The 17256-nt window shown below is 40.9% G+C and overlaps 1 protein-coding gene and 2 non-coding genes across 3 annotated transcripts; 1 reads left to right on the forward strand and 2 right to left on the reverse strand.

Moving 5' to 3' along the window:
* Positions 1 to 991: 991 nt before the first annotated feature.
* On the reverse strand, positions 992 to 1066 carry TRNAP-UGG (transfer RNA proline (anticodon UGG)). Its single transcript has one exon. It is a non-coding gene; the product is annotated as a tRNA-Pro (tRNA).
* A 258-nt stretch (positions 1067 to 1324) lies between these two features.
* On the reverse strand, positions 1325 to 1398 carry TRNAF-GAA (transfer RNA phenylalanine (anticodon GAA)). The gene has a single exon. It is a non-coding gene; the product is annotated as a tRNA-Phe (tRNA).
* Positions 1399 to 10596: 9198 nt separating this feature from the next.
* Positions 10597 to 11965, forward strand: LOC138906443 (uncharacterized). Its single transcript, XM_070195252.1, has 3 exons — positions 10597 to 10935; positions 11167 to 11375; positions 11470 to 11965. The coding sequence occupies exons 1-3, from the start codon at positions 10597 to 10599 to the stop codon at positions 11963 to 11965; spliced, it is 1044 nt and encodes a 347-aa protein (XP_070051353.1).
* The last annotated feature ends 5291 nt before the right edge of the window (positions 11966 to 17256 follow it).

A 17256-nucleotide genomic window follows, 5' to 3' on the forward strand; every position in this document is an offset into this window, starting at 1 on the left:
CACCCAGGCGGCCTACCTGCTTTCCTTTCATTCAGCTTCCCTCAACCGCACCATAGGGACTTCTCAGTGCAAATCCAATTCATTATCATCCACCGAGTATTCTATTTATATAGGCTGAGTTTTAGCCATGTGTTCGTATATCGCGAGACAGTAGATTCAAAAATTCGAGTTCTCTCTGGTCCTTTACTAATACATTCCCGCCTTGTTGGTCAAGTTCACTTCGTTTCTCATCCAAAAAGTCACAAAAGGCTTCTTGGGGGGGGTAGGGGTGTATGCGGCATTTTCGGCCAAGGTAGGATGTGAAGTAAGTATTTGTTGAAAAAGAGAATAGCATGAATGCTTTTTCTCACGGATCCGAAGATCCCTATTCTCGAACTCGATCAATTGGTTATATTCCTTTTGCGAGGAACAATTGTTGAGTGAATGTTTTATTTCTGCCCAATAGACTCTCCTATCCTTATCCATCAAAAAAAGGCTATTGGTATTTTCCATTGCCAATATCCTATTTATCATCGATGACTCCAAGGCTATATTGTGAGTCGGGGGCCAAGGCTCCGACAGGACCTGGAGCCCGAATAAATCTTCCGATGAGGAGTTTGAAGGGCCCGGAAGAGGAAGTCCTTGCCCTCCCCCCACACTCAAAACCAAAACAAAAGAGAAAAGATCAGCCAAAAGAACATCTAAGCGAGAAAGTAAGTAGATCCGGAGAAAATAGAAAAAGAAAGAGATGAAAAATATTAGGAATAAAAGAATCACACTCCTTTTTCTTTTTGTTGAACGAGAAACTAGAGTCAGACTTAGTAAAAGTAAGAAGAAAAGAAGGATAAATTCTGGGGTGGTGCTTCTATCTGATCCTAGAAAACGTACGAAACAACCTGCTACGGAACTACCGATAAGGGGCAAAAACACTTTACTTAGTCGAGGCATCATGTCTTTACTTTATGCTTTGCGCTGTTTGCCTTACTGTCCGACCACGGAGAAGGCTACCACATCAAGGTGACAGGATTCGAACCTATGGCCCTCTGTACCCAAAACAGATGCGCTGACCAGACTGCGCTACACCTCGTCTCACCACCCCGAAGCATATAGATCCACCCGATCGATGAACACTCAAACCGAACTCGCCCATCCTTTTGGGCACAGGGATGCGAGAACCAATCCGAGTAATCAACCGCTTTTTTTGAATCTGCCTCAAGCAAGCCACCCCAACCCTACCGCCAAAAAGCCGTCCGTATAGTGCAGGAGCGCTCACATTTTATTGCTTACTCTTTCACTTTCATTTCTAAATCCGGCTCGCTCCCGGCTACGGTTTGGACCTTTCGCCTGCTTAGAAGTGGATTCGAACCACTGACACAAGGATTTTCAGTCCTTTGCTCTAACCAGCTGAGCTACCTGAACCACTTTCCTAAAGTCTGTTTTCTTCATCGAATAACGCCCTACCTTACCACTTGACTAGTAAGGGAAAATCCCCTTACTAAACTAAGAAAATAGAATAGATAGACTTTTTTCGCTTGTTCGTCAAGCTTTCGAGCAGCTCTTTCAACTGCCGCCTAATCCCCCAACATGCTTAAGAATCGAGAGCCGTCCAGGGACTGGATGGCCGGAGGGAGCTTGCTTATAGAGAGATGATAGGCCGGTCAAAGAAAAACAAGGTGCAACAGGCTCTCCGCTCCTAGTCACTAAGAAGTGCTATTCTGTCCTCCGAGGGACTGGACTCCACCAAGAGGTTCTTTCTCTCACGTATTTTCGCCCGCCCCTTTCATTTCCGTACCGGAGGAAATGGGATTCGAACCCATGATACAATCATCTTGTATGTTGATTTAGCAAACCAATGCCTTAAGCCACTCAGCCATACCTCCAAGTTGTTGATTGGAATAGAATTGGATGTGCCGGGTTCGGTTTCTTTCCCGAAGGAAGGGCTATCTGATCCGATCAACTACATAAGCCGTAGTGCGCTAGCGCGCGTACTTTTCCTCTATGAGCGAGACTCTATCCAGATCTATGGATCTCATATCCCCAGCATCATTTAACTCAAGAGCCTTGCTAATAAGACCACTTCCTCAATCCTGAGCATCATTTAACTCAAGAGCCTTGCGGCACTCCCACTTCTACTGGATCTCAATCTATACACTTAATGGAGCGCGAGCTTTCTAACTATTTTATGTGAGATGGGTGCCTTCACCTCTGTAATAACCTTTATCTCGAAAGAGATTAAGTAAGGCAAGTTTCTGACCATTAATTCTGTAACAAAGGAGCGTAGTGGCAGGCTCGCATAGCTAAAGCCTTCAAGTCCTATTATCGGAGAGGGACTTTTTCCATTATTTATCCTATTTCCGATCGGACCTTGCCCTTGCCAATTCCTTTTCTATCCCTATATTAGAATTAACTCGACTTGCCATTAGAGTGTTCTTTAAGACGTTGAGAGGAAGGGACCCATGGACATACCATCAGAGCTAGATTTAGCTTAGGATCGGTCAATTGCCCCAACCCCATCATTGAATGAGGTTAAGTGCGCCTTTCGGAGACTTTGATAAAGAATCCCTTCCTTCGGCAAACGGCTAGACACTTCTATAGTGGGGTCTCTTGAACCTATGAAACTCATGAAAGTGGGTGAACCCCTTGCCCCTTCCCTGGCTCTCCTTTCACGTATCCCGAGTTGCGAGGTGAAACTGAAAGTGGAAATATAATTCCATATCCGCTGTGGTGCTTTGCTCCCTCCGGTTCGTTGATCTGTGGGCATACGAGTCTTTTCCGGATATAAAGGATTGCTACCCTTGTCCCTCACAACACCACTCTTGAAGCTGAACCAAATTCTTGTGCCGCAAGTGACAACCGTTTTGGTACCTTACTATATGTTTGGCCTCCATTTCCTCTTCCCTCGTATTTGTCCATCTTTCTGATGGTGAAGGAAAAAATTATGACAATAACTGCGATAATGGAAACGAAGCATGCGGCAAGGCCTCCCAATCCAAGAACCCAATCGGGAATCTTCGTTCCTCTTTTATGATGATGAATGGAACTATTGTCCCGCATAAGCCTTTGGAAGCAAACAATCGTAAAAAGGAAAAATCGAGAAGTAGTCTAAGTAGAGCTAAGGTAAAAAACATGGACAATCCTGTGTATTCGATCTAGTGCTCTCACTTGCCCCCAAGGGGCCAGAAGAAGATACCTAATGTTCAGGGTAGAAAGCCAGGGTTTGCTACTTTGACGAGCTGGCCGCAGAGAGAGCACTGAGACGAAGAACCTAGCTAGGAATTTCCCTGCCTATGTCTACTTCTTGAAAACCTAAATGAGCAAGGTAAGCGCATCAAGAGAAAATGAGCAAAGCAAGGGGAGAGCTTATGCTCGGCCAATTGAATGGAGTTTCCGGCTTTAAAGAATCAAGTTCAAGTACCGAGGAGATTGATTTGAAGAGCTTTGGTGAGGTATGCTAAGTAAGATAGCTCATTTCTTGCATAAAGGCTCTATATAGCCTTAGAATGCCGTCTTCTGGTCCTCATGTGGATGATTCCCCATATGAGAAGTGAAAGGTTGGTTTATCAGTTTGAAGATCGTTGCTGTGGGATCTAGCTGCTCCAGCTACATTGACGACAGTCCTTCATTGCGACTTAGATTGCACGATCAAGATCAAAGTGTCCGTCTATTCGGTAAGTCAGCCAGTCGTTATCTTATCTTGCACGAGCATCGTCGTCCCTATCACTTCCTCATCCTCAACCTCTAGAGGAGTGGAAGAGACTTTTTTGTCCTTCTTGTTTTGACTTTTGCTCTGACTTCTTCTCATCTAAGCATTTGCTTTAGCCTACAAAAGCTCGGACGAGCGGGGAATATCATAAACTCAAAGAAGACCAGAGTCAGCCGACCTAGAAGAAAACACAAATAGAGATAGGTCAACTGATTAATAGGTATACTTGTCAAGCGACACAGACACAGGTACATAAGGAATCACATCATCACCTCCTTCTTGCTCTTTGGCTTTATTAGCGTCAGCTGAGGCCTCTCTTTGATCATTCCTGCGTTTTGGTGCTTGCCCTTTCTTTTAAGAATAAAGATCTTAATCGATCTCCACTACGACTGTCACTCCTACAGGATCGGGATACTTTTTTTTATGTATTACGAGAAGGTTATTGAAGTAGGATCGCTAGTGGGATAGTCCAGCAGTACTCCTTGCCTCTGTCAACTGTTCCAACCGGGTTTTGACCCATTCATCGTCCTCGATCTCGGCTTCAACAATGATCCGTAGAGAGGGAATCTCAACTTCTGTGGGTATTACAACTTCAGTGCCATAGACCAATAAGTAAGGAGTAGCCAACTGATGTTCGCACAGTTGTGTGATATCCCAATAACGCAAAAGGCAGTTTTTCATGCCATTGTCTGAAGCTCTGAATCATATTCCTGAGAATCTTCTTGATGTTCTTGTTCGCAGCTTTAACATCGCAATTAGCTTTGGGCCGATAAGGGATAGAATTGCGATGCATAATTTTAAACTGTTCGTATACCTCCCTCATCAAGTGACTGTTCAGATTTGTAGCATTGTCTGTAATGATAGTTTTAGGAATACCAAAACGACAAATAATGTTGGAATGCACGAAGTCTACCACTTCTTTCTTAGTGACGGCTTTGAAAGTGACCGCTTCGACCCACTTTGTGAAATAATCAATGGCAACCAGGATGAATCTGTGTCCATTTGAAGCTTTCGGCTCGATTGGCCCAATAACATCCATGCCCAAGCAACGAATGGCCAAGGTGCTGACATAAGATGTAACTCTGAAGGCGGTGCATGAATCAGGTCACCGTGTATCTGGCATTGATGGCACTTTCGGACGAAAATGAAAAAATCATTTTCCATGGTCATCCAGTAATAACCTACTCGGAGAATTTTATTTGCAAGGACATATCCATTCGTGTGAGGCCCACATACTCCAGAATGCACCTCGTTCATGATCTTTTCAGCTTCTCGAGCGTCTATACACCTCAAAAGATTCAAATCTGGAGTTCTTTTGTACAAGACCTCTCAACTCAAAAATAAACTGCTGGCAAGCCTTCTGATAGTTCTCTTTTGTTCTCCACTAGCTTGCTTGGGATATTCCTTTGTTTTCAAAACCCTTTTGATATCATGATTTTTTCTCATTTTGACCATTTTTAACTTGGACTTTGCAACTTTTGAGGGGTTCTTTGAAGGGGATTCAAGGTTATTCACTGAGGTAAGTTGCTTGAGCTCTATTATCATTAGATATGGTTTTTTAGGGGTCATGAATGATTAACAGAAATGAAGGGTGAGTGCAACGAACTAGAATTTTGGACCAGTCTTGTAGCGAATAAAGGAAAAAGGTCCCGGTAGGGGTCAGCAGCATCGGGAGGCGGAGGTGAACAACAAGGATTCTCTCTCGTAGCCGATATCCCGCCCTTCTTCCGTAAGGATGGATTCAGGCTTAAGCCAACTCGACCAAGGGGGGAAGGATTTTGAGGAGGATAACTCCTTTTCAATAATAGGAGCGTAACCTACTACTAATGTATGTAGACCAAGGACTTTCCATTTCAACGGGGTTCTCGTCTCAAGGGCATTTCCACCAATCATTTCAACAGTGCCAAAATTCCCTATTCCTTGAGTCACTAGAACCGCTGACCCAACTTACAAGAACCTCCGTACTTCTTATGAGCCGGGATCGATCATATTCGCATTTCCACTATGTTTCAGCCCCGAGCAGCCATCGAAAGCAAAGAGATCAGGTCGTTATATTCTACCAAATAGATGCCGATGCTCCCGAACTGCTATAGGAGTCTAATTATCATTCCCTTCCCGCATCACTAGATCACTAGAAAGATAAAGCGATCGAGGAGCGAAGTTATGAGCTGACATGAGTGGAATCGAAGCAACTAGTCCTGTCCAAAGAGTCCCAACCCAGGGAAAGTCCTTTGTCAGGGGCGAAAGCCGGCTCAACAAAGGACTTTTTTCAAGGGATCGTCGACAAGAACTACTCATGAAGACCCAAAACCTCAGTATGTGGAAAATTCTTCCAATCCGGGTCGGAAAGAAGGGTGGTGCCTTAGCTCATGGGTGTAAAAACTTTTGGTCATGTGCTATCTGCTTGTCCAAAAGGCCAAGCCAATGTAACCGGAAAGGAAGAGTTTGATCCTGGCTCAGTAGTAGGACCAGTTCCCCCCTCAACTACTTATTGATCAGTTGGTAAACCCCCTTCCTTTCGGTCTAGTAGCTGGTTACCTCCTTTCCTTCGAAGTCTTTGTCGAGCTTATCCCCCTTTCCAGCTAGAGCTGTTTGTATATAGTTCAACTGCAACCCTTGTTAGCCGAGCTGTTTTCTTCCGCCTAAAACCTCTCCTTATTCGGTTGAGTTAGCATCTGCTTCTTCTTTCTCTTCCTCGCTAAAAGAGAAAAAATCTTTCTTTCTACTTGTACTTTCCCTCTTATTCTACAATATTATTTAATATTCTTAAAGGTGATTACTTTTCATTTTATATAGCTGTAAAAGCTTCCTTTTTCTTTCACTTACTGACGTCTGCTCCGACCCTGCCTTTTTCTTTATTCAGAATATTTTGCAAGCATTTTGTGAGGCTTGGTGCCCCAAGACGAACACGCTTCTTACATCAGTCGGGGAACTATCTATCTCTCGTTGGGACTTACATATCCTTGGAGGTCTGCCCATTGTAGGTTCTCCTTACGAAGAGATGGTACCTGAGACAAGAGAACTCATCGGTTTGGACGAAAGACAGATGAGATTTATTCCTCGATCTTGCGAGTATTTATTTGATGCCTTCCATCACCTTAAGGAAGGTACGTGTGTTAACCAAAAGGTCTCCTTGAGCAAGTGGACAAAGTTTTGGTATAAAAAAGCTTTAATATATAAACCTGCCCCACTGCGAAAGGAAAAGAAATCCATGCTCCTAAAGTCGACACATAATCCTAACGGAGTTATTCTTGAGACAACTAGGTGGTCGAGAGATCAAGAAGCTATATTCTCCAAGCTTAGAGTGAGGTCTGACAAGAAAGATGAAACATATATAGCAACATTCTTATCAATTTGGCTATGTGCTTTTGTGTTTCCCAAGGCAAAAAACTTCATTCGTCCTGAGACTTTTAAGATGGCAAGCATGATGGCAAGCGGGCAAAAGATTAGCCTTGCGGTCCCAGTTTTGGCGAGTATTTATCATGGTTTGAATAAGATTTTGTGTTCTTCCCAACTTGATCAGGTCAGAATTTGTTTTCCCATCCATTATGTTTACGGTTGGCTTGCACATTATTTCAAAACCCATTATCCACTTGCTAAGGGTCCGTCTGTCCCTTTGATGGTGGCATGCTCTGGAGAGGGAGCTGCGAGGTACTTTGACCAGAAGGCTGCAAGAAAATGCATCCACAATGGGGAGGATATAGTTTGGACACCAACAATGTTAACCAATTCTCGTCCTTATTTGTCACGACCCGAAATTCCCACCTTCGGGACTGTGATGTCGCATAATATTTCACTTGCTAGGCAAGCCAACATTAGAATAATATTAGTCATTTTTAAATAATTTTAAATTAATTAATAACAAAGGAACAAATGCGGAAGTAAAGTTTGAAATGTAGAAAATATTCCATAAAAGTAGCGATGTCTAAATATCATCCCAGAATTGGAGTCACAAGTGCACGAGCTTCTAGAATAATACAAATAAACGTCTAAATAAAATAAAACTGTCTGAAAACAAATACACAGCTAAAATAAAGTAGACGGGGACTTCAAAACAACGAACGATGTGCAGTTATACCTCAAGTCCCCTCTGGTAGCTGAAATCCGAGCAAGTCTATAGTACGCCGCTGGGACCAACTCCAAAATCTACACAAGAAGTGCAGAGTGTAGTATCAGTATACCCGAACCCATGTACTGGTAAGTGCCGAGCCTAACCTCGACGAAGTAGTGATGAGGTTAAGGCAGGTCACTTACATTAACCTGTACGCAATAATAGTAATAACCACAATAATAGAATTAAATCAGGTAACTCATTTCTAATAGTTGGAGCCAACTCAACAGTCATAACCAATTTTTATTTCAATCAATTTCCGTTGCAGCGTACAACCCGCTCCCATAACATATTCATTTTCAATCCTCCCATATATTTATTTTAATCAAGTACATATAGACTTTTAATAAGTCTGTTGCGGCGTGCAACCCGATCCCCTAATATGAACTTTTAAACAAGCCTGTTGCGGCGTGCAACCCGATCCCCCAATATGGATTTTTAATAAGTATGTTGCGGCGTGTAACCCGATCCCCCAATATATTCATTTCAATCAATTCTATTGCGGCGTGCAATCCGCTCCTCCAATATATTCATTTACCAATTCTTATAGAAGAAATTATCCCAATAAATGCAACAATTAATATAAAATTATAAGACAACAAGCATACAATAATTATGATTTAATTATGAAATAAACAATGACAAATAGGAATTTATTATGGAAATCAGGGAGAAAATAGGCAGTTTAATATCTAATATGCTAAATGTCAAGTAGCAATTAATGCACATAAATCAAATAAGCATGTAGCAATTATTGCAGAAATTCAAGAATTAATATTTGATAAAGAATAGGAGAGAAACCATTATTATAACAATTTAGGATTTTCAAATAATTATGCAAACAATTAATTTGACGACGTATAGACACTCGTCACCTCTCTTATACGTCACACATACATTTCGCATAACAAATAATTTAAAGGTTCTATTCCCCCAAGTCAAGGTTAACCACGACACTTACCTCGCTTTGCAATTTCAATCAATTACTCGACCACAACTTTTCTTTTTAAATTTTTCTCCAAAAGCTTCAAATCTATTCACAAATAATTCGATATACTCAATACAAATCGTAGGAATTAATTCCATATGACTTTACTAATTTTTCGGATAAAATTTGAAATTCACTTTATAAATTGACAATGGGGCCCACGCCTCAAATCTCGGGAAAACTTACGAAATCCGAACACCCATTCCGAGACGAGTCCAACCATACAAATGTTATCAAATACCAATGTCAAATGGACCTTCAAATCTTAAATTTTCGTTTTTGGAAGATTTTATAAAAATCTGATTTTTCTCCCAAAATTTCACGGATTCATGATATAAATGAGTTTGAAATCATGAAATATAATCAATATAGGATAAGGAACACTTACCCCAATGTTTTCCCGTAAAAATCGCCCAAAAATTGCCTTACCCGAGCTCAAAAATGGAGAATGGTTGAAAATGGGACGGATCCCATTTTTCCAGGACTTAAGTTCTGTTTTTTCGATTTTTACCCTTCGTGAACGCGGTCAGTTCCTCGCGTTCGCGAAGCACAATTTTATGCTTTCCAATTTTACCCTTCGCGAATGCGAGGGCTACCTCGCGAACGCAAAGCTTGCCTGGCTTGGCCTTAGCGAACGCGAGCTGCCCTTCGCGAACGCGAAGGCAAATTTCTCTCCGATTATTTACCCTTCGCGAACGCGAGGCTTCAATCGCGAACGCGAAGCTTTGCACCTCAACCCTTCGCGAACGCGTTCCCTCTGTCGCGAACGCAAAGCACAAAACGTGCCAGTCCAATTTACTCTTCGCGTTTGTGAGAGTACCTTTGCGAACGCGAAGAAGAACACACTAGAAGCCTGAATTATGCAGAAAACCAGATTTTTCTAAGTCCGAAATCATCCTGTAGCCGATCCGAAATTCATCCGAGCCCTCGGGGCTCCAAACCAAACATGCACCCAAGTCCTAAAACATCATACGAACTTGCTCGCGCATTCAAATCGCCAAATTAACATTTAGAACTACGAATCAGACACCAAATCAAAGGAAATTTTCTAGAAAACTTTAAAACTTATGTTTTCACAATCGGACGTCCGAATCACGTCAAATCAACTCTATTTCTCACCAAATTCGGTAGACAAGTCATAAATATTATAGTAGACCTATACCGGACTTCGAAACCAAAATAAGGACCCAATATCAATAAATCCAATATTAGTAAATTCTTAAAAATCATTAAGCTTTCAAACTTTTAATTTTTTATCAAAATTCCATATCTCGGGCTAGGGACCTCAGAATTCGATTTCGGGCATATGCCCAAGTCCCAAATCACGATACGGACCTATCGGAACTGTCAAAAATACTGATCCGAGTCCGTTTTCTCAAAATATAGACCAAAGTCAACTCAGTTGAGTTTTAAAGCTCTATTTCATATTTTAATCCATTTTTCACATAAAAACTTTCCGAAAAATTTTATGGACTGCGCACACAAGTTGAGGATTGATAAATAGTGTTTTTTAAGGTCTTAGAATACATAATTAATTATTAAATTTAAAGATGACACTTTGGGTCATCACATTATTATTATGTGGACAACGATGCCCCTCAAGAGTTGGAGTCAAATTACTTCATGAGCTTACGTTTTAATTACCTCCCTTTGAGGTATGATAACTCATTCATCATCGAGCCATATAGCCCGCATCGGTTTGGTCATCAATTTGGGTTTTACCAGAACGTCCCCGATTTGTTGGAGAATGATATCCGTAGCGCCTCTCTAGATGAAGGATTCAAATTTTGGAGGATTTGCACACTGTATCGATCTATGTCATGTGGGGCTTTTCCCCCAACGGGAGATCCTGTGGAGAAGCCTTTCTCCACCAATATGTCTTGGTGGGATAAAGTGCATGGGAAGTTTCTTGAGAATAGTTTTCAAGCTCTGGTAGACAATGTTGGGCTAAAATCTACTACTCGTTTAGGAGGTGAAAATCAAGGTGTTGGAAAGACGCTCTCAAAAGTCAAAGAACCACCTACTCCAATCCCAAAAGTAGTTACACAACATAAGAAAAGGAAGCTTAAATCCTTAAAGGCAGCTTTGAAAGAGATGGTGTGCACTTCAACAGATATAGAGAAGCACTTTCCAGTTCTTCCATTTAGCATACAAGTTCCTCAAGATACAAGCCAGAGTACCAATGAAGATCAAGACTAGAAAAGGAAATGGCCTAACCCAGTAGAGATCTTAGAGGTTCCAAGTGTTGATAGTCCCTCAAGAACGCATAAAGCTTGTAACAAGGAGGTAAAAATACAATCACCTTGCCCTTCATTTTTCTTTTAATCGAACGAATAGCTTTACTAAAAAATAATTATCCACTTTCTTTGCCATTTCCTTATGCAGTTAAATGCCATTGGGCATCCGGTGGTATCCCCACATGACAAGCCGCAAGTGAGTAATGAATATATTGGAGGGCCTACATCTAAAGTGAAGACGTCTTCAAAGGCATCACCTCTCCCTCATGACAAAGCCCTAAAAAGACAAACTCCAAATGGGATAACTCGCGTTCCACCAATGATAAATGCAACAGTGTCTATTTTTGAAAGAAAGAGGTCTTAATCGCAAAAAGGAATTCGTCTTGGGACTTTTGGAGGATATTTGCAAGAGACTCTCCAAAACTCGTGTAGAACTGCTCTTATCTTATAGGGAGCAAATCACTGAGATTTTTGAGGATATGAAAAAGGAGAATATTTTAGATCTTTCTCCATTAGAGTGTCTACTGGATTCTCTTTTCGAGCTTGCTGCTTCATATGACCAAGAGAGATCTAATTTGGCCGATAAGACGAGTCAAGATGAGAAGTTGGAGCTGATTTCTAAAGCTAAGGAGTGTCTTGAATCGTTCAAACTTGAAGCAAGTGAGAAAGTAAAGAAAGTTTCCTCTAGTGAAAAGAAACTGAAGAGAGTTGTGAAGAAGTTGCAGACATTACAAAAAGAGAGGGAGAACCTCGAAGGTGTTATAGAAGCAACTCAAAAGGAGGTTGAAGAGATTCAGGCAAAAGTTTCAGCTGCCGAGACTGAGGTCTCTTCATATGACAACATAAATTTGCTGACTGTTGATGATTCGGCCAACTTGGAGGAGAAGAAGAAGAACCTGGAGACTAGCTGTCAAGAATTGATCAACTACAAGTTTTGTTTAGATTAGGATATTAGCATTATCTACCCTTTTATATTTATGTTAGATTGACCAAGTAGATATTTAGTTCATCTTAAATAAGATTGTGTCACTTTTGCTTTACATTACCCGACATTTATCTTAGTCGCATAATTTTCAGCTTTACGCGCTTGTAACGAAAGTTTCATATCTTGTCATGGGAGAGCCCAAATAACGAACCGTTTGATTTCTCAAATATTAGACTTCAATATCTAAAAAATACCAAAACTTAGAATCAAACACCTTAAGAATCGACCCAGATAATATTTTGAAACCAACTTTAGATTCCACCACGTAGAAAATTTCAGATTTGCGCAGTCTCACAAAATAAATCATATCTTGGTGTAGAAAAGTCAGAATCACGAACCGTTTAATTTTTTGGAAACTTAACTTACAAATATATAAAATATCCAAAATAAAAAATTTAATGTTTCAGATGGTAGTTCGAAATTAATTCTAAATTCTGACACGACGACGATTTCAGATTTGGGCGACTTCACCAAATATTTTGTCTCTTGATGTAGGAATGTCGAAATCACGAACTGTTTGATCTATTGGAAACTAGACTTCAAAATCTAAAACATATCCAAAATATAAAATTTAATACCTTAAGGATAGTTTCAGATGATAGTTCGAAGTCGACTGTGGTTTCTAATATGCCAACAGTTCCAAATTAGCGCGACTTCACCAAATTTTTGTATCTTGGTGTGGTAGCCTCGAGATCGAAAAGACCTTTTTAATTGCCAAAAAATAAAATTCAAGAGCTTCATTCTCATCATATATTTTGGGTTTAAGTTTCACTGAATTTGAAACGTCGTGAAGGCTCGCTAAAAATATTTGAAGGTTTGGATAACATGAAAGCATAATGAATTCCCGGACTTCAATAATGCTTGGTAGCCTCCTAAAAGATATTAATCATTTTATTGAAGATACCAATTTACCATAGCGGCTTGCCCCCTTCAAAATTAGACGGGATCTTAAGTTTAACAGAAGAATGGTATCGTAGCTCGATTTTCAAGTGCCAATTGAATAGATTACATTCCATCGTACTTAAATCGGACAATGATTGGGGGATTATGTATCTTTTGAACTTATGCGACTGAACTCAGAATGAAACTCTAAGCTGCCTATGTATCTCAGTGAAGAGGATCAAGTCATACCGTAGTTTAGAATGGGTGGATAGTTTTTATTTTTTTTTATGTCCTAACTTTTGCCTAGGCTGCCTCTTTAGAGGTTTTCAACTTTGCGAACTTTTTTTTATGTCCTAACTTTTGCCTAGGCCGCCTCTTTCGAGATTTTTAACCTAGCGGACTTTCTTTTTATTTTTTTATGTCCTAACTTTTGCTTAGGACGCCTCTTTTGAGGTTTTCAACCTAGCGGACTTTTGATTTTGGTGGTGGGCCGTATACAGTTTAGACTTATACGGGCCAAGAGTGTAGAAACATGTAGTTTAGGCTCATGTGTCAAGGAGCATTGCAACTTCAAGGATAATAATTCTTCAAAAACTTGCCATTGATAGGGATGATTCTCATGCCATCTGCATCAACTAGCTTGTAATCCCCACTTGAATAAGCTTCTTGTATGACATATGGCCCATTCCATTTTGAAGTGAACTTCCCTACAGGTTTATGGGAAGTAATTATGGGTCTTCGTACGACAAGGACTTAATCTCCTACTTGAAAGGATCTCGGGCAAACTCTTTTATTGAAGGTGCAAGACAATCGAGCTTGATAACATTCAAGACTCTGTTGAGCTTCCAACCTCTTCTCATCAAGAGCCTCTAACTCTGCTAATCGAAGTAGAGCATTTTCTTCATCAGTGATCCCTTCTTGAATAGCCAGTCATAATGAAGATATTTGATGCTCGAGTGGCAACACGACTTCGACTCCATAAACGAGTGAATAAGGAGTCACTTGTGTTGGCGAGCAGTGAGTCGTCCTATATGCCCAAAGAGCTTCTTCCATACGGTCATTCCATTCTCGTTTGGATTTGGAGACGACTTTATTTAACAAGTTGCATAGAGTTTTGTTGAATGCCTCAGCTAGACCATTGGTGGCAGCATTGTACATCGAAGAGTTACGTTGCTTGAAGCCAAAGAGATCACAAATCTTGTTCATCAACCTATTATCGAATGGCTTTCCATTATCCGTTATTATGTAACGAGGAATTCCAAAGCGATAGATTATGTTTACTCGGATGCAACTTGCAACATTTTCCTTCTTTACCTCCTTAAGAGCAACAACTTCAACCCATTTTGAGAAGTAGTCAGTTACAGCCAAGATGTATAGGTGCCCACCAGAGGACTTTGGCAGTGGTCCAACAACATCCAATACCCAAGCATCAAACGGTCAGGATGCCACAGTCGGGTGCAACACTTCAGGAGGTTGATGAATAAAATTCGCATGGAATTGACAAGCCTTGCATCTTCGAGCGTAGTCCAAGCAATCTTTTACCATCGTTGGCCAACAATATCCCATCCTTTTTATATGGAAGTGGAGCTTTGGTCCAGACTGATGTGACCCACTAACCCAAAATGTGCCTCTTGCAAAGCTTGAAGTGCTTCTTCTTCCCCTAAGCATCGCAAGAGTACTCCCTCGAATGACCTTCTGTATAGAGTATCTTCGTAGTAAAGGAAATGCGGTGCACGATGACATATTTCAGTCCTTCTCCTCGGATTTTCTGGAAGTATCCCATAGCTTAAGTAGTCGATAATGGGTTGTCTCCATTCTTCTTTCTCAGCTTCAGAAACAACTACACGATGATTGAGTTCATTTCCTTCACCTTCAACAACATTTGGCAGCGGTACTACCTATTTTTGGCAGGCAGTAACTTGCTCTTGATCATGTAGGGTTAGTGATGAAGCTAGGGCAGCTAAACCATCAACCTTCTTGTTTTCTTTTCTTGGCACATGTTGAATAGTCACGTCACCGACCCATCCCATTAAATTTTTAGCATAATCATGATATGGGCGTAGTTCAGGGTTCTTGACCTCGTAACTACCTAAAAGCTGGTTGATCACCAACTGAGAGTCGCCAAAGACTTGAAATTGCAACCGCTTCATTTTGACAGCCATTTCAAGCCCAAGTATTAGTGCTTGATACTCAGTAACGTTGTTAATGCAGAGTTGCGTTAACGTAAAAGAGTAGGGCATAACTTCACCTTGAGAAGTGACAAATACTACACCAGCACTAGCTCCTCCGTGATGTGCAGCACCACATCTTCTATAGAGGTTGAACTTCAATTGGCATTGCGTCCTCATCAGGCAGTTCATTAGTTAGCTCCCAATCATCAGGTATAGGTGATCTACCAAGAAGTCTGCCAATGCTTGTCCTTTTATAGCCTTTTGAGGGATGTATAAAATCTCGAATTGTTGAAATTGGAGATACCATCTCGCTAGTCGATCACTAAGAACAGTTTTTGGCATCACGAACTTGATGGGATTTGCTTTAGAAACAAGACGAACAACATGAGCTTGAAAGTAGTGCTTCAACTTTTGAATTGAGAAGACTAGCACCAAACACAACTTTTCAATTGGCGAATAATTCAGCTCGTTTGGTGTCATCATCCTGCTCAAGTAGTAAAGAGAGTTTTCTTTCCCCTCACTATTTTCTTGGGCCAATAGCGCTCCAACATGCCTTTCTTGTGCTGAAATATATAGTATCAACGACTTTACAAGTATAGGGGCTGCTAAAACTGGAGGCTTCATCAAGTAAGATTTAATGCTCTCAAAGGCATTGCTACACGCTTGGTCCCATTTGAAAGGGACACCTTTCTTCATAAGGCGACTGAATGGTTGGCACCTCCCAACTAGGTTTGAGATGAATCTCCTAAGGTATGCTAACTTTCCTTGCAGACTTTTGAATTCGTGAATATCCCGAGGCTCAGTCATTTTCAAGATTGCATCTACTTTGGGTTGATCAATTTCAATCCCTCGATGTCGGACAATGAAACCAAGGAACTTTCTGGGAGTAACTCCAAAGGGCATTTCAACGCATTCATCCTAAGTTGGTACCTTCGGAGCAACTCAAACACCATTCTTAAGTATTTTAAGTGGTCTCCCTTATTTCTTGATTTTACCACCAAGTCGTCCACATAGCATTCGACATTTTTGTGGAGAAGGTCATTAAAACTATTCTTCATATCCCTTTGATAAGTAGCACCAGCGTTCTTCAAGCCAAAAGGTATTACCCTATAGCAATAAATACCTTTGGGGGTGCGGAATGCAGTAAGCTCTTCATCTTTTGGTGCCATGCGAATTTGGTTATAGCCTGACGAACCATCCATAAACGACATTGCCTCATACCTGGTAGTAGCATCGATCATCAGCTATGGAATAAGAAGCGGGAATTCATCTTTGGGACACACATTGTTGAGATCCCTGAAGTCGACACACACTCAAATCTGGCCATTCTTCTCCCTTACAGGGACAATACTTGAAACCCACGTTGGGTATTTAACTTCCCGAATAAATCTAGCTTCAATGAGTTTGTTAACTTTGGTTTCAATCAGGGGAACCAAGTCCGGCCTAAAGCGCCTTTGAGCTTGCTTAATAAGACGAGCGCCATTCTTGTCCGCAAGGTGATGAACTTATACTTTAGTGTCCAAGCCAGACATTTCTTTGTAACTCCAAGCAAATACATCCCTAAACTCCTTGAGTAACTCAATATAAGTGCTTTCTTCATCAACTTCTAGTAAAGCACTTAGGTAGGTGGGTCTTGGTTCTTCATCAGTGCCAAGGTTAACTTTTTTTAAGGCATCAATTGTTGCCTTCACCCCTTATTCAAGTTCTGGGGGAGCATCTTTCGCATCTTCATCTTCTTGAGGGTCCATATCGTTTAAGGATATATGATAACACGGTGAAACATCGTCGAATTTCTCGCCATCCTCCATTAGAGATAAAACACCATGCCCGCCTTATGCAGTAACATGATACGAAGAACCAACACTTTCTTCGTCTTCATCACATTCTTTAGTGTAGACCATAGTATATGGCTTCACCTTCAGTACCTCATCATATGAAATCATGACTTTTGTTTGTCGCTTTATTCTAGAAGGAACCAAACTTTGAAAATCTTTAGAGATCTTCTGAATTTTAGACAAAGCGGGTGTTTTTATATTTCGATAATTTCTCTGGAACTTATTCCCCTTCTTTAATGGCCCCATTCTCTCAAATACAGAAGTTCTGAGAGTTTATTTTCCAAGTCGATCAAAGACAGAAGGCTTGTTAGAAGCGACAGATTCGTCTTCTACAGTGATATAATTGCTGCTCGCCCTTCTTATGG

This window comes from Nicotiana tomentosiformis, chromosome 1 (assembly GCF_000390325.3).
Source record: "Nicotiana tomentosiformis chromosome 1, ASM39032v3, whole genome shotgun sequence".
Lineage (NCBI taxonomy): Eukaryota > Viridiplantae > Streptophyta > Magnoliopsida > Solanales > Solanaceae > Nicotiana > Nicotiana tomentosiformis.